The sequence below is a fragment of the Leopardus geoffroyi genome, chromosome E2 (assembly GCF_018350155.1).
Source record: "Leopardus geoffroyi isolate Oge1 chromosome E2, O.geoffroyi_Oge1_pat1.0, whole genome shotgun sequence".
Lineage (NCBI taxonomy): Eukaryota > Metazoa > Chordata > Mammalia > Carnivora > Felidae > Leopardus > Leopardus geoffroyi.
In genome coordinates, this window is record NC_059335.1 from 34,886,776 (window position 1) to 34,914,574 (window position 27,799).

General features: G+C 52.8%; 1 protein-coding gene across 6 annotated transcripts in view; it reads right to left on the bottom strand.

Annotated features, from left to right (window-relative positions):
- Positions 1-27,799, bottom strand: part of CNGB1 (cyclic nucleotide gated channel subunit beta 1) — a 77,514-nt gene that overhangs the window by 23,892 nt on the left and 25,823 nt on the right. For all 6 annotated transcript variants that reach the window (XM_045442912.1, XM_045442913.1, XM_045442915.1 and 3 more), the window contains 13 exons: positions 25,958-26,120; positions 24,955-25,038; positions 19,079-19,166; positions 18,350-18,386; positions 12,205-12,364; positions 9,143-9,250; positions 6,863-7,020; positions 5,665-5,823; positions 4,504-4,712; positions 3,487-3,537; positions 3,138-3,224; positions 1,143-1,207; positions 185-307 (listed from right to left, as the gene is read on the bottom strand). In XM_045442912.1, the coding sequence (XP_045298868.1) occupies positions 185-307; positions 1,143-1,207; positions 3,138-3,224; positions 3,487-3,537; positions 4,504-4,712; positions 5,665-5,823; positions 6,863-7,020; positions 9,143-9,250; positions 12,205-12,364; positions 18,350-18,386; positions 19,079-19,166; positions 24,955-25,038; positions 25,958-26,120 (1,492 nt within the window). The remainder of the gene's footprint in view (positions 1-184; positions 308-1,142; positions 1,208-3,137; positions 3,225-3,486; positions 3,538-4,503; positions 4,713-5,664; positions 5,824-6,862; positions 7,021-9,142; positions 9,251-12,204; positions 12,365-18,349; positions 18,387-19,078; positions 19,167-24,954; positions 25,039-25,957; positions 26,121-27,799) is intronic.

The following is a 27,799-nucleotide window of genomic DNA, read 5'->3' on the forward strand; positions in this document are numbered from 1 at the left end:
CCGGCCCGTGGCAGGTGCTCAGGAAATGTTAGCTTAGTGAGGACACGGAGACGTGGTCCTCAAGCTTTATCATGTCAATGGTGGCTTGGGAGCAAGGTGGCCTCAGTAACATGGTTGCGATGGGACTCCCTTCCAGGACTCTTAGGACTGTGAATTACAGCCCAGGAAGAAGACTGTGGCTCACCCGTTTCCCACGCCATCGTAAACCCAGTGAGTGGAGCCGATGCCCTGATAGGCTGACGCCCAGTAATACAGACATGAGTTCAAATGTAGACTGTAGAGCAGGTAAGCCGTGGTCCTGATCACCCTGTGAAAGAAGGAAAAGCATGAACACAGTGGCAGGAAGGGCGGCCATGACACCTCACCCCAAGGGTAGGGACTGCTGGGAACAAGTCCATCTTCACCTCCCCCAACGCCCACCTCAGACATCGCCCTGTTGGAGCTTCACAGCCCTGCCCCGCTGCCTGACAGGATGAACATCTGGCTGCGGGGACCCAGCCAGTGGCCGGACTGCACCAAGCAGATGCTCTTTTGAGACTGCGCCAGCTAGGGCCGGGGGTGTGTGAACAGCTGTCAAGGCTGGGGGCTGGAATGCCCCCGAATTCCATGTGCAGACACTTCTGGGGGAGTGAAGGACCAGACAGGGATGTACCCTTGGAGAGGGGCAGAGAAGGGACAGATGTGTGCAGAGAAGTGCCACTCCGTGAGCAATGTGGGGAAGCTTTGTTCCTGAGCGTGGCCTGGCCGGTCTTGTGCCGCGTTCTCAGACATCCAAGAGGTGGCCACCATTCCCCCATGTTTGAGCTAGATTTCAGGGTTCAGTTCCCTGAGCCAAGACCAAAATGAGGCCCGGCTCCCTGGAAACATGCGTGAGCCATGCATCTGAACCTACGTGTGCCCTCCTCACAATTGGGGGAAACGGGACATTCCTGGTTCTCTAAAAAAAAAAAAACAAACATCCCTTCAGAGAAGGGCCAGGAAAAGGCCTGGCTTCCGGTAGTGCTGGGGCCTGCACAGCTAGGGGGGCTTGAAAGGAGAAGAAATGTGGGTAGAGAATGCCTAGCTCTATAGTTGCTGCAAATGGCCTGTGTCGTGTGTGTGTGTGTGTGTGTGTGTGTGTGTGTGTGTGTAGGGCATCTCACCTGTAAATGTAGGCTTTGCTGAGGATGGATTCCAGGCGGCTGTTAAACTCGAAGAAGGCCATGTACTGGGAAGAAGGCAAAACATCAGGACAGCCCGTGTGTGGGGGTGGCCCTCTACTCTCCTGATCTGTTCCCCAGAACAGAGGGCTGTCTCTGCAGCGCCCCCCGGAGGAGGGCGGAGAGTGAGCATTCAAAACCAGGGGTCCTCAGCCCTTTGAGGGGCGGGGGCGAAGAACTCCATGTACCAGTTTGCTGGAAACAATAGCCCCTCTTCCCCTAGAAATCACACCCAGTCATGCTCTCACAGTCTGCATGGGGATCAGGGGACTCCCAGACTTCTGAAGCCTGCCATGAAATTTTTAGGGATACACGCATCTCAGGTTAAGGACCCTGTTTTCAACATTTACCTATAAAGGAAGACGTTTTATAAAGAAACAGCATCTCTAACGCCCCTGACTTAGATCCTTCAAAGACTTGTTTATAACAATAAAAGTGTAATAGTAACTGCTCTTCTTTACTGAGCACCTTCGACGACTGCACTTTATATGCATCACCTTTTTTACTTATTGGTATGTGTTGTCATTCTCCTTTTACAGAGAGGAAGTTGGTACTTAGAGAAGTTGAGCCACCGGGCCAAAGCACACAGCTGCTGGGTGACAGTCAGGATTTGAACCCAGATCATACTCAAAGCCGCAAGCTCCCTCCCTTACGCTACACTTCACACATGTTGTTTGACATTGGAAAATGGCAGTGAGGGAAATTCCCTGAGGGATGTGCCGGTCATCCTCCGGGTGGTCATTCCAGTGTCCCTCCGGAGTCTGCACTGGATGCAGGGGGCTGTGGGCTTGGATCTCTCTCCCTTTAGGCTCAGAGTTTTGTCCGGAGTCGTGGTAAACATCAGGCAGCCGAGTGACGCACGCTCACAACCACCGTGCGAACCCAGGGATGGATCCCGCTGCCACATGTGGAGGAAAACTTGGCTTGTGGATCCAGCCTTCCTTGCTCTGGTGTTGAGCTCTAAAGCAACCTGCCTCTGCAGCCCCAGGGGGCTGGCATGTGTCAGCGAGGACTGGTGCCACTTCCAGTTTCCTCCTGCCTCTTGGCAGCCGGGAAGCTCAGTAGCAGCATCCGTGCTCAATCCCAGCAAGATGTGCTTTCTTTTCATCAGAGGACTTGCACGCTTCCTATTTTCCTCTGCCCTGTTTCTCCAAGTTATTGAGGTCATTGTGTTTGCCTCTTCTGTAAATTCCCTCATTACTGTTTTGGGGAAGAGGCCATAGTATCACGTAAGGAGAGAGCTGAATTTAATGGGTCTGCCAGGAAAACCCATTGGGGATCCCAAGTACTCTGGCTGCCTATCCCGGTCACATTAAAGGACAGCGACCAGGTCTCTACTTTACCTTGTGTCACCTTCACTGGGACACAGGGCGCTTTGCCCCAGTGACGGGAGGGACGGCTGTAATGACCCTGAGCAACAACCAAGGAAACAGGTATAGGGCTGCAGATCCAAACCCACCCTGGGCACTTCCTGGCTCCTGTGCCCTTGGGCAAGTCACTCAAGCTTTTCAAGCTTCAGTGCTCCCATCTTTCAGATGCAGGCCCTCATAAAGCGGAAGTTCCTCTGTTGTGTTTCTGTAATTACTGAAAGCATAGACGGTGGAGATAGGCTGCCTGGGTTCGAACCCGGACGCCATTCCTTCCTACCTGTGTGACCTACAGCAAGTTACGTAAACTCTTTGGTGAAATACTGGTACTAACAACACTCACCTCATGGAGTTGAGGCGTAAGTACTTCTAAAGTTCCAGGACAATGCCTAACACACAGCACAACTAAGAAGCTCTAACCATTGTAAGGAAATTCCCATCTCCCCTTGGACCACCCTGGTTTCCTCCCCCGACCCCCAGCCCCCTCCCTGGTGCCACTCAGGGCAGACATTAAGATGTTAGTGCCGGCGCAGAGCACGGAGGGGCTGAAGGCCTTGGATGGGAAGCCTACCTTCAAACAGCGGGGCAAGCGCAGGAGGGAATTCACACCGAACTTCAAGTAGAGAAAGTCCAAGGGCAGGAGGCAGAGCACGTCCATCTGCAATCCCAGTGGGACAGCACAGGGTGTATAAAACAGGCAGCCCCAGGGTTTGGGGCTAGGTGAGTGACAGGGTCTCTACCTTCAGTGGGAAGGTGAGGTCAGACTGCCCCAGGAAGGGACGGAGAGCATTCTGCCACCAAGCCCATTTGCCTGCCCTGAGCGATCCTGGAGGGAATTGCGTCACACAAGCCCCAAAGCATCCAGGGCCCCCAGAAACCACCTTCCACGACCCACTGGGATCTGCACTCCTGGCACGTACCTTAAAGCGACGAGATTTCAGGTAGTTATCGCGCATCTCCTTCTTGTCCGTCTGAAAGAAATGGAATGTTGACCATGAAATGGCCCGAGACCTTAATCTCTGACCCCGTGGGAGCAGCTTGGAAATGCCTGCGGAGGCTCCAGCTTTCCTCTCAGAGAAGCCGCTGGGAGCTCCCGTGAAAGCCTCGGCGACTGCAGGTAGGGAGGTGGAGGCTCCCAGAAGGAGGGAGTTGTCCAAGGTCACCCAGCTAGACTCCCATTTCCTAGCTGGAAAGTCAGTATCAGGCTTATTGTCTTAGCATGTTGGTCCTAACTGGACCATTTGCAACCCTGTTTACCGAGAAACTGGCAACTGCTTGGATCAGGCCTGGAAAAAGACTGCCCATGGAATTCTTTTTCCTCTAAATCGTTTAAGAGACACAACCCTAACCTGCCTGCACACAGAGGAGCAGGCACCACCAGTGTGGCGTTTTGGAAAGTGACCTGCACAGGGAGACAGGGACTGGGCCCCCTGCCTTCGCCAAGTCAGAATCGGGACTCAGTTTCCTCCCCGGTAATGGGGCCTGCGCCAGTGCACAGGGTCTCAAGCCGGTTCAAATGGCATGCTCTTTGCGGGACCCCCAGGAAATGTCATTTGCCAGCAGTTCTAGGCTCTGAGCAATCTGCGTACATCATCTCAATCCACCCTCACAGCAACGCTATGGGGTGGGAACAGTTACTACCCCCATTTTACAGATGAGGAAACTGAGGCTCAGAGGGGTGCTTCAGCTGGTTGTGGTAGAGCTGGGATCTGAACCAGGTGCGCCTGAAGGTCATTTTCTGGTCCGCCTCTCCATCTTTAATTCTATCGGGTGGTCCAGTAACCACTTCACCCATGAGCAGTATTTGAAGCATGTGATTTGAACAGGCATGGGTGGACGTTTCTGAGATCTTGTTCATCTATCTCGTCTACCACAGCAGCAGGGGGCAGGCCTTCTCCTGAGGCCCCGGCCGCCCCCTCCACCTGCCCGGGACTCACAATGATGTCTCCCCCTCTGACAAACTGCAGGCGCAGCTGGAACACAGTGATGTCCAGGAAGTAGATGAGGTCACACAGATAATCCATCGCCAACCAGAGGTGGATGTTGTTTGGCGTCTGGTAGGGGAAGGCCCAGCGCACAGGAATCAGCCAGCAGTTCCAATTCCACGCCAGCACCACGAAGAACAGCCACAGGATGTACATCAGGTCTGCAGGGGAGTGAGGGGGCAGGAACGTGCTAGAATGTCAGTTGGAGAAGGGCTCCTCACAGTAGGTTCAGGGTGGGACTTCTCCCTTTCCACTTGTCTATTCCCGCAAGTACGAGATGTGGTGCTTCTGTAACTGGTGTGTGTGCGTGTGTGTGTGTGTGTGTGTATAAAACTATTTTGATTTAAACATAAATCACTGCTAGACCCTAATAAATCAGAGTACTCAGTGAGGGGGAGGGGGGACTATAGGGGCATTATTTCATAATAGGCAGCTAACTAGAAAATACTTTTGCTCTCATTCTTGTTGAAAAATTTCCAAAAATGTATTTGCTGCTTGTAAATACACCATAGTAAATAATGCATAGAAGATGGACACATGGACACATGAACAGGTGGATGGATGGATCGATAGATACCGTAGGTCACCCGGTCACTTTAGAGGCCCAGTGGACACCAGGGTTGGAGTCCTGTGCCCACAGGACTTCTTGTGTGACCTTGGGAAAGTCTGTCTCAGGCACCTGCCTGCCTCTCCGGGGAACTCAGCTAAGAAAGGCCGGGAGACTCTTTGTAAACTGTAAAGTGCTGCGCCACAGGAAGGGTTGTCATTCCTGAGGAATAGCACATGGGCTGAAAGGGAAGTGAGGGGAAGTCACTTTAGATGTCAGAGGAACTTTTGCCCTTCTCTGCTTAGAGCAGCAGCTCCAAGAAGGAGCCAGCAAGAGCAAAGTAGAGAGTAGACTCGGCTAAGAGTCAGGGCTCCTGGGTCTGCCACTAATTAGTTGTGCCTCAGTCTCCTTGTCTGTAAGGTGGGTGTGATCGTAGGTTCCTATTTCAGGGGCTTTTTGTTTGTTTCTGGCGTGCCCTTGCCCTTGTCCTTCCCCCCCTCCTCCCTCCTGTTCTCCTGCCCTCACACAGTACATGGTGGCAGTTCCCGGGCACACCCAAGACTCACTGGTCAGCGGGTCAATGCTCTGGGGAAACTTGTACGTCCTCCAGGGGCGGCGCTTGAACTTGCAGCAGAGCATGTCACAATAGTGTTCCTCTTCCTCCGCCTGTCCCGCTTCGGTGGGTTTTACCGCCGGGGCCGACTCTGGGGCTTTCTTGGCTGGAGCTGTGCGATGACACCAGTGACCATCTACCCCAGCCCTGAGGCTCAGGCAGAGGATGCAGAGAGAAAGCTCCCAACCACAGACTCCGGGACTGGAGCCGAGGGGACCCTGTCCCCACCCCACAGCCTGCTGTCAGCTCCGCGTGCAACAAACTGCACAGCTCCTGATCAGGGCACCCTGGGCACCCGCCCAGACTCTCTTACCAGCTACCAGTCTGGAACTGCCTCCCAGGAGCTGCCCAGAATGAGGTGTTTCTGGGCAGGCTGGATGTTTCCACCAGGTGTCTAGGCATCTGCGTTTAGACCCCCTTAGGTCCCTCTGGAAGGTTGGGGGCATTTAATACCCCCAGCCTCCTGCCACCCGGAGCCAGAGACTAGAGAAACCTTGTTCTGGGTTTTTCAGAGCAGGAACCTCAGCTCCTACATCTCTGAAACCAGACACTGAATGAGGCCAAGTCTCCCTCTGCATCGAAGGTAATGTCATTGGTGACCCAGGGATTGACTTTTGTTAAGTGCAATGTGCCTTTCTAGCATTTGGACTGGAGTCAGGCCCTGTGAGGTCCATCATTGGCACCCTGAGTTCTGAGGCACAGTCCTCCTTTTGGAAGACCTGGAAAACCTCCCTGGCAAGAGAGTTCTCACTCCTCCTGAAATCTTGAAAACAGGAAACTTTCAGGTAGCCCCATGAGAATACTGCAGCTGGGGCCTCTGAAAAAGAAGACTGGTTCCAGGGTGGGTTGTGGACACTATCTGAGTATAAGGCCATGAGATGCATCCCAGGCTGAACCACCTGCCTACCAATGGGAAAGGGGCAGTGAAGGTACTTGCCCTGTGGGAGGGGAGCCAAGTACAACTGGATCATCGGACAGAACTGTGACCTTACTCCCTCCCCTGGGTCCTGTATATAAGGACTCAAAATTCCAGACAGTGGGGATCTGGGCTTCTCTTGAGCAGCCCAACCATTCCCTGGAGCCACCCTCACCATGAGTTTACAAGAGGGGCCTGTTTCTGGCCGAGTGAGCCATCCCAGCTCTGGACTCACAGGGCTTGGGGCTCTCCTCATCAGACGTGACATCGGGGTCGATGAGCTTCTCCTTCACCTTCTCTGTCCGCTCCTTGAAAAGCTTCACCAGCTCCTGGAGCCGGTCGTTGATGATGGCGCTGTTCTGGCTGGCCGTGGAGGTTGCGCGGTCCTGGCCACTGTGGAAACACCACCCAAAGCTGAGTGGGCTGAATGGGATGGGACCCCTGTGCCTCTGGGCGAGAACTGAACAGCATCTGTATCCCACCTGGCCTGGAGGAGGTAAAGACTGCCCCCAGCTTCCCTATGACATCAGAAACATCGAATCCACTTTAATGGCTCCGGGGAGGAAATTCAGTCTGGGGCTACCCCCCAAGTGCCCAGCTTCTAGAGAACGTACCACGCAGGGTCTGCCTCAGATGAGCAGTTCTGAGAAAAGTTTGATTCCACTCGTGATTGAGGGGGAAACTCTTGGAACTCAGGTCAGGACTGTTAACCAGTTTGGCTCACATGAGATTCGTGTCTGGGACAGATCAAAGAGGGGACAGGGCTACTTTTTTAGGCGTAGGAAATATTGGTGGAAAAAATGGTGCAGATACATTAGATATCCTTTTAATTTATAGTAATTTAAACTGTATGCACTTGCAGCAAGAGAGACAGAGAGACAGGCAGAGAGGGAATGAACGTGAGCGAGTCTGCCTGACATCCCCCTCGGGTGATCGGGTGAGGCAAGCACCCTGGCTGAGTTGAGACAGGCTGTGAATCGGCTGTAGCCTCACTGTGACCATCTTGCTGAGTTGAGTGTAATACGAGTGTTTTCACCTCTATTTGTTTTCATACACTGAGGCCCCGGAACTCAAGCCAGCTACTCCCCTTGTGCTCCCTGGAGGAAGCAGGCTGGAGACAGGCAGTGTGAGGGTCCTGACAATAGACAGTGTGCAGGTATGGTGGAGACACTGGTTGCTTGCCAACATCTGCTCTCTCCCACGGAGAGTAGTCGCTGGAACGTAGACACCCGGCCAGGGACTGCATTTCCCACGTGTGGCCAGGCGAGCTCCCATTGGGGGGATGTGATGCACATACTACATGGGTCTCCTGGACCTCTTGTCTGGTGTTCCCCCCTTCTAGGGGTGACCAGCAGGGTCTTGGAAGCCACATGAAGGTGGCAAAACTGCTGTCGGCAGGGTCCCTAAATGACTGCATGGGGGTTTCAGGTCCACTGACCTGAAACATGTGTCTAGTGACATGATTATGATTTCTGAGACATCTTGTTACTTATGCCACTGAATCTGTGGGGTCTATTTGTTACAGCAGCTTAGCCTACCTAGCTAATACATGGATCTCCACATTGAACTTCTTAAGAGACCTCAAGAGTAATTTTTATTATTATACCTGGTTTCTGCCTTGTTTTCTGATACTAAACTCTAACCCTACCCCTACCCTACTGCGTAAGATGTGACTCCATACTAAAATGGACCACTGAACTCTGGATGAGGTTTGGGGTTTTTTTCCTGCTTCTTTAACTTTTCTGAACTTTCCACAACTCTGTGAAACCAACTCCATAAAATTGTGGGTGGACAAAAAAAAGGCTGGAAGAGAAGCCCAGTGTCTCCTATGGCCTTTCCAGGAGCTGTGGTGGGACAGGCTGGAGATTCCAGGCCAGAGCCTGGGGCCAGGGTACTCATCATCAACTAGACAACTCAGATTCTTCAGGAAAACATCTCCCATTGTCCCAGTCCTTCAAATAGTTAGATGTCAGAGACCCAGGTCCCAATGCCCTTACCATGGCCTCTAAACATTGTCCCACAGGTCAGTGCATCCAAATCACCTGGAGGCTTGTGAAGATGTGAATCCCCCAGGGCACACTGTCTGAGGTTCTGATCCAGCAGGTCTGGCCAGGGTCTGGGAATCTGTATTTTTAACAAGCTACTTGTGTTCAGACTCCTGGAGGTCCCTGTGGTCCTTGCTGTACCCGCTAACCCTCTCAGGGGTTTCCTGCCAGCAGCCAACCTCTCCTTTACAATGAGGTGTCTGTGCAGAGACACCTGCCTCTCTGGGTACTGCTGGCTGTGAACACAGCTGGGACCAGAGTCCGAGTGCATTCTGCAGATTTTCCCAAAGTCTTAGGCCAGCCAGGAGCAGCCAGGACAGGAGACCCAGCCCTGTCTTACTGCTCGGAAGCCACTGGCAAAGCTATCGTGGAGGGTTTTAAAAATGTCCATACTCTCCCTCCCACCACTCACTTCCTCTTGCTTGCTCATCCCCACCCAGACTTCCAACTCTCTGAAACCCCGGACTCACTCAGTGCCCTGCGGGCTGGACGGGTCTGACCAGGCGACCATGGGAGACTCAGCTGGCGACAGTGCCTTGAGCTCTTCAGCCTCATCATCCTGGGAGGACGGCCCCTTCCTGCAAGGACACGGAAATGCTAGGGGCCTTCAGCAAGGGCAGGGGTCACAGGGGGAAGTGACCGACTTTGACCCCTGCAGATCACCCAGAGCTCAACCCTGGGAATGGAATGGGGAGGGGGTGGTTGGTACTGCCAAAGTGTCCCCACTTGCCTGCAGGGAGACAAAAAGGGAGAAGAGAGGGGAGCAGCCACTCTCTGGACCTCAGTCCCCACATCTGTTCAATGGTCTAGTATAAAAGTAACAACACTGACTTGGTATCAGGCAAACCCGAGCTTGCCTCCCAGTCCTGCCTCCTACCAGTGTGTGACCTCAGCAAGTTACTTAAACTCTCTGAACCACCTCAGTTTCCCCCTCTGTAAAATGGGACTAGATCTACCCAACTCAATGAGATACTTAGCACTCAGTGGGGCCTCAGCTTAAATGTTCTTCTGCCCTCCCATTCCAGTCAACAGTCACAGTGTCCCCAGCACATCCCCGGCGTTCTCTCTCACACCACCCTTTCAGCTGCCAGAGAAGGCCTTAAATCTCCTGGAAGCCCCACCTCCCTCCCTTCGCAGCTGGGCCACCAGCCAGAACAGTAAACATCCACGGTCCATGGAGTCTGGTCTCTAGCCCATGGAGTGACCTGGATGGAGCGAGCCCCAGGCTCCAGGCTCCCTGTCTGAGAAAGGAAGACTAAATCATCCCCGGGCCCCCTGTCATTCAGTCCAAGTCTGCCACAGGGCAGTGCATTTGGAGCCACTGGAGTCCTGGCTGATGGTATCTGGGTTTGAATCTACCTGTCATTCTTCCCATCCTCAACCACCGCAACTCAGATTCCAGAGGCTTCTAGAGGGATACGGACGGAGGGGTGTGCAGTACTTGCCTTTATTTCAGAAGGCTCTGAAACTATCCCATTACCTTCTGCCAGCTCACCGAGGATGACAATACTCATGGATTCACCTCTTTCACACTCTAATTAAAATTCACACCCGATAAGACAAAGGCCAGAATTTGCACAGGTGGGACCCAAATTCAATTCTCCTGTGCCCAGGAGAGCGCATACTGCACAAGACCCCAGAGTGTGGATCTCAGGCTCCCCAGTCCTGCCTTGTGCACAGCACCTGGCATGAGTCAGCTTATTGAATTTTTCCAGCAATCTAGTAGACAGGTGGTATGCTTATCCCCACCTTATAGTAGGAACATGGAGAACTAGGAATGTTACATGGCTTGCCTTAAGCCTCACATCGGTAAGTGGTGAGCTGGGACTCACCCCAAACCAAGACTAAGCTGTGAGGCAGGGCCTTGCCTGGGCGCCCCTCTGGCAGGGTCTGTGGTTTCCATGGCTTTTTGGTGCCTGTTGGTTGCACAATGCTCATTCCACCCTTGACCAGAGGCAGCCCCACTGGCCTCTCAAGTCAGGTATCAGAATTCTCCCCTCTCGGGGCCAACTCAGGCAGAGACTCCCCTGGTTTCTCGCAGTCATATTCAATTTAGTGCTCTCTGGATCTTGTTTGTTTATTCAATTCCCTGTTAATTGTCTATCTCAGCCCCAGCAGAATGTCAGCTCCATGATAGCAGGCCCCTGTCAGGCTTCTCCTTGATGCATCCCCAAAACCCAGAACTGAGTCTGACACATAAAGATGTTCAGTAAATGTTTGTGAATGAATGAGTGAGTGAGTGAGTGAATGATAGGGACAAGAGGAGCCTCACAGGCCCAGCTCATAAACAGAAGGCAGGGGGCTTAGATTCTATCCCCAAGTGAGCCTAGTCCCCTCTCTGTTCCCAGGTATCCAACCCCCAATCCAGCCTGTATAAAGGGAACAGAGGGAGGTAGACCAGATGTCTGCAACAATGTTGGCTCTATTTCTTCTGCTATCTGTGTTCTGCACATGGCTCAATGAATGAAACATGAGGATTGATGGGATGGTGAGCTGTGTTCCAAGGCGTTATGAGATCGTGACTCTTTTCTTTACATTAAAATCAGAGAGCCCTCAATTGGTCACATCTAGCCATCTTTCTTATGGCAGGTTTTTTACCTGAGCTGAGAAATTTACTCAAGGACCCATGGGTGAGAGCAAAATTGACCAAGAAAAAGGAACTGTCTCCCAATCCAACCACTGCAGGAGAAGCACGGGCAGCCCCCCTGTAGCTTAAATGCAGTTGTTCACAAAGCACTGTACTGCACTTCACAGTTTGCCTACAGCTGAATGCAAGACCTCTCTCAGTTACCTGGCTCAGGTTGTTCAAAACCAACTCTAATCATGCAACAAATTTCTATCAAGAAGCATAAAGACGTGCGCAACCTTGACCAGGATTCCCACTTTTGAGAAAGGAGCCCCAGGACAGAGAGAAGCAGCCCACATAGACGTTCAGAGCCCCATAGGGGCAGTGCCTAACAAGAGGTATTTGTTAAGTCCGTTCTGGCACAAGGAGCAGGAGGAATGTCACATAGTAACCATAAATGAGTGCTAGGGAGACAGCCTAACACTATGGAAAAGGGGTTACTAAATGAGACGTGGTCTCAAATGAGATGTGATCCAAATCACCCCTTCAGATGAAACCACGCAAAAGCACGGGCCCACAAACAAGATATGGAAGAGAAGGAAGCAAAATGAAATCACCTTCTAGTGCAGTGGTACTATGGATGCTTGTTTTTCTAGCGTGTTTTGGTATCTCCATTCCATTATTTTGATACTAAAACGAGGGGGTGGAAATTAGCCTTGTTACATTAATTACTCCCTCTAACTTACAGTTGAGGGTACTTGGGAGAGGACTTCCTTGGAGAACTCTTTATAGAGTCCGAAGCCAGGGATTAGGACCCAGAAGTGGGGCCATAGTCCTAGTTCTGACACCAACTCGCTGAGTGACTTTGTGCCCGCTGCTTTCCCACTCTGGCCTCAGTCTCCCCATCTGCCAAATGGACAGATGGCACAGTGCAGTGAAAAGCCCAAGCGAAGCATAAAAGGTGACCTTTGGGTCCCTGAGGCAGATCCCGGGACCGTAAGGGTGTCCGATTTGGCAGGAGAAGGTGGCGGCAGCTCGGGCGAGGGAGGGTTCTCCAAGATAACGGGGTGGCCGTCAGCATCGGCATCTTCCACCTGCACTTCCGGGTGCTCTTCTGTAGCAGGCACTTGGAGAGAAGAAGGAGAAGACAGTCAGAGAGAGAGAGAGAGCCAGGTCCCAACGGCCTTGCTGTGTTCTTGAATAAAGGCACAGAAAGCACGTTTGGAGGGGCCTCTGGCAGCCTCACCTCCCAACAGGGCCCACAGGAGAGCTCCATGCAGGGGGTCCAAGAATGCAGAGCCCAGGGGCCTCTGAGGGCCTTGGCCACCCCAAACACCAGCCCAGCAGCTGCAAAAGAAGCCAGGACACCATAGAAGCCACAGAAGCTCTTGAGCGCTGCCTGGAGTCCAGCTCTCCAAAGCTCAGACTGCTTAGAAAGCATCGAGGACCTGGGGTTTGGTGGGGAGGTTGGGGGGCGGGGAGTTGGGTGGCGGCACCCAGAGAGGGCATGGGGAGGCCAGGAGAGCCCACGTCCCGGGGCCTGGCCTAGCACAGCCTCAGCTGCTTCCCCTCTCTGGGCTTCAGTTTCCCCATCCCAAGGTAGGGGTGATAAAGGCATATGGCCTCACACTCTTGAAGGGCCTCAAATGGAGATGTTTGGAAATTCCTTACAATCAAGGATAACAGTTTGTCCTTATAGTGTATGCTACCCCTGTTTGGAAATCTGTTTTGGTATTTCCTTGTTTCTGTACAGGCCAGGAGCCCCTGAAATTCAGCACCCCAACCCCTCTCCTGACCTCTGAGAGGCCTCGTGCCATGTCTCACATCCCCAGAACCGGTCCTCCCTGTCCAGTCTGGGTGTGGCCCTACCTCAGGCTTCATCACCCACCCGGAGACTGTGAGGACAGGTCTACCTGAGGTGAAGCCCAGAGGATGCTGAGGGGCTGAGATGGTGTGCCCTTTCCCCACCACCCCTGGGTCGGACCACTCAATAGCAGCCCCACAAGCCTGGGCACCAGCAAGGCAGGTGCATACCACCCAAAGTGGAGAGAGGTTGCATGTCGAAACGCTTGGATGACTTTCTTTTTAAATGGCCACCATGGGAAAAGCCAGCACTTGTGGAATTTGGCAGACAGAACCTATTCTTTCTTTTTTAATGTTTATTCATTTTTGAGAGAGAGAAAGAGTGCATGCATGAGCAGGGGAGGGGCAGAGAGAGAGGGGGACCGAGGATACAAAGCGGGTTTGTGCTGACAGCAGCGAGCCCGATGCAGGGCTCAAACTCACGAATGATGAGATCATGAGCCAAAGTCAGATGCTCAACCAACTGAGCCACCCAGGTGCCCCAAATTTGGCGGAGGGGACCTAAGCAAGACAGTTGGCACTTGTCCCACTAAAGCCTTAAATGAAGCCCTCAGAGGAAGAGGATGAGCCAGAATGAAGAAGTTTTTAAAAACTCAAGGAAGAAGTTTTGCCAGACTAACAAGAGATACTCCAGGCTATGGAAAGCAGGAGAGAGCATGAGGAGAGGCCTCGCCCTGCTTCCCCGCAGACCTCTAGAGGTGAGCTGGGCGTGGGGCAGGGTATGGGGGGCAGCCAGGACCAGGGCAGTCTGTCAGGGATGATGAGGGTCCCAGATTACCCCCAGCATGGCACCTGGGCCGCAGAAAGTGCCCTGGCCTGGGCATCCGCAACGCTGTCTCGGGGAGCGTGGGAGGGGGCAGATGCTCCCCTACCCCTGCCTCACCCTGAGAAGGATTCTGCACCCTCAGTGGGCCCCGGAAAAGGAGGGGAAACCCCTAACCTTAGTGTTTCATTTTTATAGAATAATATTATTTAAAAATAGAAAGAATAATATGGTATGATTAAATGGTTTAGAGAAGAGTAATATTTACTATGAAGCTCTTCCTATGTGCCTGCCAGGCATTTGTTCTAGTAAACTCTTAGTGTTTATATATCTATATATATACATATATACATACATATATATATATGTGTGTGTATATATATATATATATATATGTAAGTTTATTTATTTATTTTGAGAAAGAGAGAGGGAGAGCACAAGTAGGGGAGGAACAGAGAGAGGTGGGGAGAGAGAGAATCCCAAGCAGGCTCCACACTGTCAGCACAGGGCCTGATGCAGGGCTCAAACCCACGAACCGTGAAATCATGACCTGAGCCAAAATCAAGAGTCGGATGCTTAACCCACTGAGCCACCCAGGTGCCCCACTGCTTTGTATACATTAATTCTTTTCTCCTTCCTGGCCATTCTGGGAGGCCCTTGTTATCACCATCCCCACTTTGTGGATATACCGAAGCACAGAGAGGTTAAGAAACCCGCTGCCGAGCCAGGATTTGGACCCAGGCAGCCTGGCTCTAGCTCTTAGACTCTTACTTCCTCCTGAGGTCGGTGACCAGCACACACATACAGGCCTCTGTTTAAACAAAACCCCACCCCGTGCCAAGCAGCATCATTGAGATGGGAATAATGTTCTTGCTACACCCTGCCATGTCTTGTCTGCAGCATCTAAAATCATCGCAGGTCTCACCACAGCTGGATCAGTCCACTGTTCCAACATGTCAGGGGGGACTATTTCCCCAAGTTTGGGGCTCCCAGGGACCAGGGAGGACACAAGATGACTTGGGATGGCACAGACGAGGCAGAGGAAATGGAGAATGAAGACATCCCTCCCATTTCAATTTTCTCGAGATCCTGAATGCACAGAGAGGAAGTCTCAGATTGGGGCTCCCATGGCCTTAACCCCTCTCTGACACATCCTAACTCCCGTCTGCGGCAAAGAGAGTGGGCCTCAGCTGTGAGCCCTCAGCCCACAGATCTATCGACTACAACTATCAACACGACTCTGTTTTCAGGTCACTCGTGGTTATTTCTATTTACACCTTCAATTGATGGCAAGCAATGCTGGTTTCCCGTTGGAATAGTAACGTAAAGGTTCCTGATTAAATAGACTTAATTAAATTTTTAAAAAATGAATCCACTGCAAGAAAATTAGCAGGCCAATAAAAGTAGAATTGGCACAGAATATAGCAAACATTGAGAAGGGATCCGTCAGGGGTGGGGGAAAGATGGGGGATGGTTTGCAGTGAGTAGATGTCGGTCTTTCCGGGGGGGTGTCATCCCTGGCGGTGGGGATGGTCTGCGTGCCACCTCACCTCCACTCTCTGTCCATCACAAGCCAGGAAGAGAGAGGGACAGTGGTGGATCTAGTCTCATGAAATGTCCAGTTCTACCTGTCTACTGACCTCATAGGTGCCCTTGCACAGTATCATCCAAAAATAAACAAATAAAAAGGGAAAGTGGGCAGGTCTGGCTTGAGTTAAGGCAGAAATTGACAGGGGTTGGTCCAGAGGCGCCAGGACGTCCCTGAGTACTCTGTCATCAGGAAGCAAGCCACGGGAGCCCAGCCCAAAGGCCACTGCAGGAACCTCATCACAATTAAACAGATCCAGACAGGCCCTCCTTCTTTGCTGGCCCCTAAGGATGCCTCTCCTCCCGGTCTGCCTGCAGACACCTGGGGGCCTCTCCTTTCCTGAAATGGAATTTGCTAGGCAGATATCAACAACCCTCAGAAAGTCCAGCTCCCAGAAAATCCTCAAGCTCAGTAGAATTCTGTCTGAAATGGGCCCCCACATTCCTTTTATGCCCCATCCCCTTCAATTTATTCTCTTCCTCCACTCAGGTCTCCTGGCCTAGAGATCTTAGTAACTTGTTTAAACTAGGCTGTGATTGACTACCTGTAAAAAAAAAATATGTATGATGATCTACAGAATGCAAAGTTTAACCCAAAGAAATGAATTGCTAATTGTGGGATTTTAGGCACAGATATAAGGGGACTAAATACCCCTTCAGTCACCACAAAGCAAGATGAAGGCAATGATCAACAGGAAAAGAGGGTGGTTTTCCATGAATTCAACTGGTAGTCCCACACCTCGATCGTGGCACCCATGCAGGAAACAGCCCAAGCCATGCGGAAGCACACATCACGGGCACAAGCATGCTGGCTGCACGAGATCACGCTACCTAGGCGACGGATGGATCTCCTGGTCTCCTTGGCGAAGCTGGAGTTGGACAAGGCCGTCCTCCGGGTGATGAGGACAGGGATGCGGGTGACTGAGGGGTGGTAGCTGGGCACATTGGGGAGGTGCTCCGCCAGGGTAGGGGGAGCAAGCCCTGGGGCCATCTGACCAGGTGGCTGGTCCTGAACCAGGAGATTCAGCTCCACATCCTGCCTTGGTTTAGCCATGGTGCTGGGGCCAGAGGGGCTTAGGCAGATGTGGGACCCCGGGCACTGCAACAACGAACACAGGGTCAGAGAAGGCATGTAGGTAGGCTCCTACCCTCCAGCGCCAACTCACACCAGCCCGGTGCCCGCCTGCACTTGTAGCAGCTACACCGAAAGCCTAGAACATCATTCGTGTCCCTGGACCCAACGTCGAAAACGTCATCAAGTCATGTGGCTGGTCTACGTGACAGTTCTAAGGGACAGTGCCGAGCACCCCCCCCCAACTTCTTATCTCTCTCTGTTAACCAACCACCAGTAGCATTTCCCACCTCAGACAGAAAAAGTTAAAATCAAAGAATCCAGACCTCCTGGACTGGCCAAACATTCTTGGCCCGGTAGGATTTTCCATCCCAAAGAAACTCTGGAGCTCAATGAATTTCACTTCCAACCAGAAGCAGGAACTTCTCCTGGGCCTCACATTGGAATCACTTGGGGACATTTGGAAATGTCTGATTTTTAAAATCTCTCCAAATGATTTTGATGTGCAGACATGTTTGAGAACCAGGGCTCAAGGCTATTGCCTCTCAAACACTGATGTGCAAACAAACCACCAGGGATCTTGTTATAACACAGATTCTGGTTCAGCAGGTCTGGGGTGAAGCCTGGGATTCTATATTTCTAACCAGCTCCCTCATGACTCCAAAGCTGCTGGTTCCAGGTCCACACTTACGAGTAGCAGCAGACAGATGGCCATGCCTCAGTGTTTCTCAGAGTGTGGTTCCCAGGCCACCTGCTTCCAGATGACCGGGGGGAGGGGGCGGAACAAGCCCCACAGAACCTGAGTCTGCACCCTGGTGACCCTGGTCTTATTCATCCACGTGGGCTGCAGACTTAGTAGGTTTCCTACGGATTATGTGTTGAAGTTAATAGAAGAAGTTTTTCAAAGACCAGGTGGGGAGCAAGTTTGGGACACCTGCGTCCAGTCCCGTGTCAGTCGCTGGCTGCCTGGGACACAAGCATCATGGTCCCCGTTACGGCCACCTGCTTCAGTGACAGCCACAGTGTTGGGGACCTTCGACACACTGTCCGCCCTACTCTGCCCAAATGCCCTGTGAGGTGGGTACTATTATTGCCCTGTCTTTCTTGATTTGGAGCCACAATTAAGAGAGGTCACACACCTGGCTCCGGGTCACACAGCAAGGAAGAGGGAGGAGCCAAGAGTGAAACGCAGGTCTGAGTGGTCCCTCAGCCACGTCCTGAACACTTGGAGCCTCAGTTTTCTCATCTGTAAAATGGTCTGTCTACCTCACAGGCTGGCTTAAGAAACACGGAGCCTTATGAGGCCAGGGCTCCATGTCCGTCTGCCCTAGGCTCCCCAGCCTGGCTATCCTCGGGTCCTCTACACTCTGCCCCACCCTCCCTGGAGTTCTCGGGCTTGGGGGTGGGGATGGTAAATAATAGCAAAGTGCTGGGTACAGCCTGGGAATCTTAACAGGAAAGAAAAGCTCATCAAGACACGTGGAGTCTAGGATGGGCCCTTAGCAAGCCTGGGTCCTGATTGCCACTCAGACATGTTCCGTTGCTGCCAAACCCTCTTTAGATGGCAGTTCAGAGAGCTGCATTCCCAGCGAGGGGTGGCAGGAGGGCTTGACTAGGAGCGGGGTTTCCGCAGGCCTCCTGGAGTCCTGGGAGCCTCTGGCAATGCCCCTGGGCCTTTGGAGTACATCACCAAATTCTGCTAATGCAGCCTGAGGTGAGACAGGTGTAGGGATGGAGGGAGAAGGGATGGGTGCCCTTGGCCAGGCCGTCCCCAGCCTGAAAGTATCCTCAACATTCTGTGCGCCCCACCCCCACCACACACCTACCTTCTGGGCTGGCAGCCACGGCCTCCTCCTGTGGCTCCTGCAAACAGGGAAGTGGAAACAGAAGCTGTGACCATCAACCTTCCTCCCAGCCCTCCCAGACCCTGTTGGGAGATCTGTATTCAAGAGTCTTCATGGGCCCCGATTCCCCTCCTTGCCTGGCCTGACCCATCAGGCCCTGCCACCCCACCTTCTGGGGCATCCCGGGAGGTGGCCTCTACTGTGTGGAGAGTAGGGCATACAGGAGCCCTGGGCCCCAACACCTGGATCGGTGACTTATAACAGGGGGCCTTCTCACGCAGCCCTGTGCAGGTGGGGCCCAAACAACTAAAGCAGCCACCAACAGCACTCCCCACCTGGGTGCTGCACTCCACAGTATACAACTGTGTGCGACACCCCGGGGAGGGGATGTTAACCCCATTTTACAAAAGTGGCCATTGAGTCCCAGAGTGGGGAGGTGACTTGTCCAGGGTCACACAACCATGTGAGGACTTTGGCATCCAGGTCCAGCTGCTCCCCACCCACGGGCCTGTCACCAGGCCCTTCCTGATACCACTGACCTCCGGCATAAGCAAGGCCTTCCGTACCCACCACCCTGCTCCCCGGTCCAGCGGGCACCTCGCCAGCTGAAACTCCGCCTGTAAACAAAGTAGACAAAGCCCCAGCCCCTTCCGCTGATGCCCACCCAGGCTTCAGAGGTAGTTGGGTACCCGGCCTGGTGTGGCTCCATACCTGGTGGGCAGCCTCCTGGGGCTGGGTCCTGCCTACTCCGCTCGGGTGCTCGCCAGCCTGTGCCACCAGACAGCTATCCAGCAGGACGCTGTGACCGAGGGGGAGGAAAGGGCTAGCGTTAGGAGTGTTAGACATTTCCTGAGCCCTGCTGAGAGCCAGGCCCTGTGTTGGGAGCTGGTACACAAAGATGTCCAAGAATAGGTCCTCACCCTCATGAGGCTCCCCACATGGGACAGGCTGACCACAGTTCTGCCTAGGAAGGAGGCCTGCCTGGAGGAGGTAGCCTCTGAGCTGGACCTCAGGGATGATGAGTTGACCATGAGGAATAGGGAAGGGGGTCCAGGAAGGGGGAATAGCACGTACAAGGAAAAGCGGGGTGGACGGTTTGAGGAACTGTCCTCTGGGTGAGTGTGACCAAAGGGCACAAAGGCATTTCCCTTCTGTGAGTCTCCAGGAAACTTTGGTGACGCAGGCAGGGCAGGGAGTACGAGAAAAGTGAGGCCCAGAGAGGTAATGTGACCCGGCCAAAATCACACTGCAGATTGTCTTCTACCACACAAACCTCGAATGCGGGCCCTGGTTCTTTCCATGCCATGAGATCAGAGCCACACTACCGCTGCTGAAGTTTCAGGGGTCCCTGGCCCAGGCTCCAGGTGTACATGGGTGACAGGGGCCAGGGGTGCAGAGACGGCTATGGTTAGAGAATCTGTGCTCATCTGAGTCAGCAACCCCACTTGGCTTAGAAAAATCTTCTGATTTTCAAGAGGAGCCTGAACTACATGTTTTAAAGGTAGAATCTCCAATCTTCAAGTGCTGATAATTAATCCAAATTAACATATTCATAGCAATAGATAGATAAAAGAGCTTGTCTACAAGCGAAACTGGACCCTTAGAGGCCTGTGTGCAGCCTCTGGGTTAAAATGGTGACTCAGAACCAGGAGCCAATGTGACTTTTGTAGGTAGAATTGGATCCTGGTTCCTAGTGGCCCAGCCTACCCAACCTCTGTCAGCGAGGGCTCCCAGAGGATGTTCTCTCTGGCATCCAGAAAACCTGGATTCACTTCCTTCTCCCCAGAGGGCCAAGCCTCAGTCCTCCTGAAGTGGGTGAGGAGGTGGGGACAGAAGTGCAGCCCCAGTCGGTTTGGAGACCACAGCAGGAATCAGTCAGCAATCACATTGTCACAGCAGCCCCCATGGGCTGTGGCTCCCCATATCCTCACCCAAACAACCCTGAGAGGCCAGGGCTGTGACTGGTCCTAGCTTAGCAATCAAAGGCACAGAGAGGGCAGATGGCCTGTCCACGGTCACACAGCTGGCACAAGGCAAGCCTGGATAAAACACAAGTGTCTCTGACCCTCAAGGCCATGTCCGTAATACTTGGTTGCCTGCCTCTGCTCCATGTGACACGGAGGAATAAGTCCAGGGTCCTGAGATCTGAGCACCCAACTCACTTCATTTCCCTTCATTACATAGCTCTTTCTATCAAAAGGGGCCTCAACTGTCAGGATCATACTACCCACTCTGCCCAGGAAGAAACAGATTTTCTTAAAGAGATTTGAGTCACAAAAGCAAGGCAGATGATGACTTTCACGGGGCCTGGGCACTTTAAGGTTTTGTGGGCTCCTTCCTCCTTAAAAGTAAAATAAAAATTATATTCTGTGACTGCATTTATATGAAGATTCATATGTTCAAACATTCTCTTCCATTGAAAAGTTCATTTTGGTGTCTGATTTTTTAAAAAATTAAAATGCGCTTGGAGGCCCCTAAAAGTATGGTGGGAACTACGCCCTTCCCAGTTCTCGGAACACAGAGGCCCGGGAAGTGAACTACCACAGTCCAGTGAGGTCTTGCTCATTCCAGAATCAGGCCAGGAAATCACTGTATGGCCTTGAACACATCACTGGGAAGCCCTTGGGCTGCCTCTGTTTGCTCATCTGTCAAATAGGGAGGAATTGCCCAGGCTGCACGGCCTGACAGATTTGAGCGAGGTCAGGAGGGCCAGTGGGAGTCTCATGAAAGTCAGAAAAGACTTCCCATATCTGGTGTTGTTCCTGGTCCTCCATCTATCAACACCAACGAGCAATTCCCCTCGTTTGGGCCACCAAGTGTTTGTTTCGGTACCAACTCTGCCCTTGCCGGCAGTGCACCCCTGGACATACAGGGTACTGTCTCCGAGCCCCAGTTCTCCCATCTGTGAAATGGGATTAATAATAGGTGCCCAGACTCTGGCATAGCAAACAAGTGTTACTCAAATGGCAGCTGCTGTCATGATTGTTCTTGCCATGACTGCTACTAACACTAGAGAAGGGAGCGTCCTGCAGGGTTATGAATCACCCACGTGGATTGGGGAGCATCTTGTACAAACATCTCCAGCTATCAAGATACCTAATGAGCCCTACTGTGGCCCTGTCAGGACCACCAGGGGTTGTTTGGGAGCTATGTACCCAAAGCCATGTTGTTCCCAGTCGGCGATGTGCCCAAGGCCCTCTCTTGCCCATCCCAGAAGCAGCAGGCCATCAACTTCTAGAAACTTCCTAAATCCCAGAGATTTCCAAGTGGAGGATCACACAGACTCGCTGAGGTGGGCATCCAGGAGAACCTCCCCACCCAGCTATCCAAGTTAAAAGTGCAGGGAGTAGCTAAGAGTTGCCCATCCTGCTCCTCCTCCCCCAAGTCCCCCAGCAGGCTGTGCCCCTAAGCTAAGGTCCTCACCAGGCACCCCCACCCTGAAAGAAAGAAGGGGAGCCCTTAGGACAAAGCAGCCACCTACTTGGGTCTCGCTGTCTTGGCCGATAAGAATGCCCATGACGCAGGAGTTCAGCTGGGGGCGATGGTATTCATCCCAAGCCCCATGTCGGGTGCCCACAGGTAGACAATTTGGAGAGCCCCGGTCCAGCCCCCGAGCCTGCCAGGCCAGCTCTGGAGCCAGTGTGGCTCGGGTAGCAGATGAGCTACTGATCCTTCCTGCTTCTAATCAGATTGAGGGAGTGTGCAGGCGGTGGGGAACTCTGCAGAAATGCCCCCAGGGAGGGCAGGTGGGGACCAAAAGGCTGTGGTTGCTAGGAAAAGCCGAGCTGTTGCCGGCAGAGACCAGGTCGCTAGGCGACCATCTGCCTGTTACCAGGGCCCACGCGCACGTCATCAGTAACCCCTGTGCCTCTGCAAAGCTGGCCAAGAGCATCCTTCCCCAGTCAGTGACAGCTCAGTCCACTTGCCCACACCTGACACCCTCTGGCCCTGGCCCTGGGATCACTCAGCTCTCTCACCCAGTGCCCGCGTCCCTGCCTAGGGCCCCGGAGCCCAAAAGTCCCCTGAGTTTGAAACTCTGGGTAAACATTTGTATGAATATGTATGTGTGTGCGGCACTTGTGGGTAACTGTACACGTGTGTTTGTGTGCATGAGCGTGCACACAGGGCACAGCGTGCCTATGTGCAAGCATGTACCAATGTGCCTGTGCATGTGGACACGTGAACAAGTGTGCTGAATGTGCTTGTGCACATATGCAGGCTGTGCGTGGGTATGACTGTGTGCATACCCGTACATATAAGTGTGTGCCCAGCCCAGCCCGTGTGTCTGTGTCCATGTAGGTGTGTATGTGCAGATACGTGTGCATGTACCTGCGTGTACCGTGCACTGAGAACATGCATGTAGTTAGTGCATGTGTGCGAGCACACTAAATCACTGATGTTCGAGGGGTATTTCAGTTCAGGAGCACTGGCATATAAAGGGGTTTTCAGGCCTCCGTGTTGGGCACACAGGTTTAGTCGGGGGACAATTCGCGACCATGAGCACTAACAAACCAGCACTAACAAAGCTAGGCAGCACCTAAGTCTTCACCCAGGAGACGGGCTATCGCAGGTCAGTGAGAGCAGCCTGGCTCTGGGGGGCCCAGAGGGCAGAATGTGGACCACATTACAGAAACCATAGGGAGGCACGTTTATTTTTGGTGGAAGAAATCATCTCATAATCAGAGGTGTATATGGATGGAATGGACAGCCTTCAAGAGGTCATGAGCTCCCCATCACTGGAGGCAAACAAGTAGCCATGTGGTCTCCTGCCAAGGATGAAAAAATTCCATGTGAACAAGGGATAGGTGGACTAAAAGCAGATGACACGGAGCAGGCCTCCAGCCCTGAAGTCCTGTGTTGTCTCGTGGTATAACTATTTCCTGACTGGGACTGAAAGTAACCCTCCGCGGGGACGAGAATATCAATGACCTTTGATGGGGAGCTCACTGAGACCAAGGTCCTAATATGCCCCATACACAGCTGGCCCGTGACCGCTTCGCAGGGGTGTTAGTATCCCCGTTCCACAGACGCGGAGGCAGAAGCTCTGTGCAGTGTGCACTTGCCCAGGTCACTCTGCCAGGAGAAGCAGAGCCCGTGCCTCAGGCCAGGGCCAGAGGGACAAGTCAGCGAAGAAGGGTGTGGGTCAGGGGGCACCACAGAGAGCGGAGCAACAGGGACAGGGAATAATGCAAGGCACAGATGCAATCAGTCTGGCCTGCCCCATGATGACAGCCTCCTCACGGCTCTCCCTGCCTCAGTCTCCCCACAGTGCAGCTGCCAGATCACGTCTGGATCTCCCCGCTCAGCAACCTTCAATGGCTCCCCATTGCTCCTGAGAAACCAAGCCCCAGGTCTTCACAATCTGGCCCCCAGCCTCTGAAGCATCATCTCCCCACCATGTCCACCAGCTGCAGTGTCACTGTCCCCCCGACACGCGGGCTGCTTTTGAGGCAGCAAACCACTCCCCCCTGTTCGAAACCCCCAGGACACTCTTCTTGTCCCCCACTCTCTTCATTGGTACCCCCTCCTCCTCACGGGCACTTCCTCCCCAGGCCCTTCTGTTTCCTCGAATCTCCCTGGCTCTGCTCTGGCCTTTGGGCCTCTCCTCTGTCCACACTGGCTCCCCCAGCATCTCCTCCAGCCCCGTGGTTTCCGGTTCCGTCCACACGACCAGACTCCCAACGTTCCATCTCGAACCTCTCACCCCCGACTCCATGCTCAGGCCCAACTGCCTGCTTGCTGTTCATCTCCCCACGCACCCCCCTCCCCATCTGTCCCGCACTGCTGAACACCTTCCTCTCAGTCTTTAATTATTGAAATACATTTGACATATAACATTGTGTGAACTTTAGGCATACAGCATGTCAGTTTGATGAATTTATATATTATGATATGATTGCCACTGTGCTAATTAGCACCTCTATCGTGTCACAGAATGATTGTCAGTGGTTTCAATAATTAAGATGTAGTTTGATGATTATAACTGTTAGTGGTTTCTGATCTCCTTTCTTTTAACTGACTTCTCTGTGTGTTCCTGTTGAAATCTTTATGGATGTGGGTGGAGAATCAACCATTAATGGGCAGAAGAGCAGAATCCAGAACAGCCTTCAAAGGCACCCATGGGACCGTCATGGACGGTGTGGAGGGGGACACAGCCCTATGCCTTGGTTTGGTTAATTACAGGGGCTGTGAGCCTCCCGCATGGGCCCATTCACTCATCCATCCACGCGTTCAGCTGACATTTATTTGGCGCCTGCTGTATCAGGCACTGTTGTAGGATCTAGGGACATGGGAGTGAGCACAACAACCCCCCCCCCCACCCCGAGGAGGCTGTGTTCTGGTGTGTGTGTGTGTGTGTGTGTATAAGCATCTGGGAGGGTGTTAAGGGGTGGGCAATATGAGTCTCGGGTCATTATAAGTGCTGGGGGGGACCCCCAGCTTCCCCAGCCTCCCTGGTCAGTACGCAGCAGCACACAGCACAGAACAAAGGAAGGAGCTCCCCCACCCTGAAAGCCCCCCCGTCCCACACTGTAACCCCTCCCTGGGCCATCCCTTGTGGGGAGGCTGAGAACACACAAGTGACTTACTTAGGCTCCTCCTCCTCCTCTTCTTCCTCTTCCTCTCCATCTTCCTCCTCATCTTCTCTCTCCTCTTGAATCTGGGGCAGCTCCCTGAGTTGAGGTCAGAAGCAGGAGGTGAGCCCACTTGCAGCCCCACCCCCAGTCCACCTCAGGTCCCATGACCCCTGAAACCAGACCCGAAAATCTCAACCAAGACTTGACCTGGGGAACCCCACTTGAGCAACCTCAGGCTCCCTCTAGCAGCAAGGCCTCTCCACGGCATGAGGGGCCTGGCCCAGCCTCCACCATCCTAGTGGCAACCCTGGGTCAGCCTCTGAGCCTCTCTGGGCCTCAGTTTCCCCACCTTTACGATGTATGTCATGGGCCTGAGGACCTGACAGCTTGAGGGGTTATCACCAAGATCGCTAGAGGGAACAAAGATCATTATGTCCCTACGGAGGGCAAGTGGGTAATCACTACGCTAGGTACCCGTTCCCATGCCCAATGACCCTGCAACCCCCCTTCTGCAAATTTATCCTGCAGGCCTATTCACGCGCATGTGCAAGAGTGTTTGTTGCAAAATTGTTTACAATAACAAAATTTCGCAATCACAAATGTATATAAATTCTGGCACATCCACACAATAGAATACTATGCGGTTGTTAAAAAAAAATCTGTGGATGATCTCTATGCACTGAAGGTGGAAACAGCTCAAGGTATATTGTTGAATGAATAGAGCAAGTTGCAGATACCTAGGTGTGTGTGATATGCTATCTTGTGTGGAAAAAAAAAAAGGAATCATGCCTGTAAATGCTCAGATAGATGCTCCCTGGACCAGCACAGAAGAAACTGGCAGCTACTGTCTCTATTCACAGGGAGAGGACTGGATGTCTGGGGGAGGGAGGAGGAGGAAGGAGTAGAGGCAGGTTTGGCTCCTGTTCTATGTCCTTTGATACCTTTGGGATTCTGTACCATGTGCCTGTTATCTTTCCAAACGATCATTTGTTCCAGGGCCTTCTCTGGTTCCCACCTGGGCATCTCCTCCATGGCCTCATTCTCCTCTTCATAAGCTGGAGCCGCCTCTGAGCCCTGCGGACTGGTGCCCCGGTCCTGATACTCGTCCTCCTCCCAGTGAGGGTCAACCTCTTCTAGGACGAGATCGGGCTCCTCTTGGCCTCCAGGGAGGATGCAGACTGCAGGGGACACAGGGCACAGGGGAGAGTGGGCTTGGGCTTCTGAGTCCCAGGGACCACACAGGGGGCCTTGGCCATCACCAGCCATGGGCCAGCTCTCAGCCAAGCAGCAGAAACAGCACCATTATCCACAGGACCATTAGCAGCCAGATCAGTGCTAAAGTGACAGGCTGAAGCCCATGATCGTTCACCCTGTTTCCTTCTGGTCACTTTCCCCCTTTTTTCCTTTTGAGATAGAGCTTCAATTACAGTTAGCTTTTGTGTCTCCTTAGGGCCCCCGTTCTTGCAGGTTTGTGCAGAAGCAGAAATAATGCTTCTAACCACAGCATCATAGGAGATACAGAAGATCCAAGCTTGGGGTCTGCCTTGGCACATCCAGGTGCAAGGTGACCTGGCATGTCCAGAGGAACACAGAGAGAGCTTGCCTCCTGCATGTTCTCTAGATGCCGCCCACTGGTGACAGCATACCAAATGCTCATAACCTCAGCACCCATTTCTAGCAGTCCTTCCCTCCTGGGCCTAGAGGCTCCAGCTTCTGCGGGGATTGACCTTCTGGCAGAGATGGTCCCACCTTCAGATAGGATCTGTCATTTTCACCATTTCTCCACGTACTCAAGTCCCTGACAGTGCAAACAGTGTGGGGCTGTGAGCTCGGCAGAAGTGGGTGCAGGGGACTCCCATCAGGAACCTAAGTCCCCCGTAGTCAAGAGGAAGGGGAAAAGAGAGGAGATTGTCTAGATATCAGGTGTTCCCAAAAAGCTCCAGGATCTTGGTGATCCTTAAGCCAACCGTGAAATTATGAATAGTGACTTTAAACGGGAGTTGGTCTGAAGTCTTATCCTGTGACTTTGGAAAGTATTGCTCATGGTAGAAAAAATAATAATAATATAATGGCAGCTACATTTATCGAGCACTTATATGTTCCTAGCCCTGTGCTTAATGATATACATGGATTAACTCAATTAGTTCTCAAACCAACCTTTTGAGGTGGGAATAATTGTTACCCCCCCCCATTTTATTTTCCTTCTTTCATGTTGTTTCCTCATTTACAGATGAGCAAACTGAGACACAGGCTCACAGCTTCTGTTACAAGGTGTGTCCCATGTGCCAGGCACAGGGATGTCCGCTTTCCAAGAGCTGTCTTCCCCTGCTCCTGCCTCCTGGTTCCCAGGTATAGACATTATCCTGCCTCACACAGAGGCACCCGCCTGCCCTCCAGGGAAATCCCCTACACGCATCCTGAACTAGGCTTTTCCACGTGGGTCCTGGCCCCTCCAGCCCTATAAACACCCCTGGGGTTTGACCGGGGAGGCTCATCCAAGCGTGGCCCCGAATCCAATGGTGGGACATGTCACACGTGTCATTCTAGACTGCCATCCGGTAACGGTGTAGCATCTCTGCCCTGAGCAGCCACTTGGGGTACAAGTCCCCAAATGGCATATGGGAGACAGAACAAACATCCCTTGGCTCGTGAGCTCATTAGCTTTCACAGCAACCCTGCATGGTGACAGCATGGTGACAATAGTACTCTCGCCATTTTATAAAGCACAGAGCCAGCTCAGAGAGGCTAATGACTTGCCCAAGGCCACAAAGGATGTCAGAAGCATTGCCAGGTCTCCTGACTCCCGATTCCCTGGTGTGCTACCCCAGGCGAGAAACATGCCCCTGAGTGCCTCCTG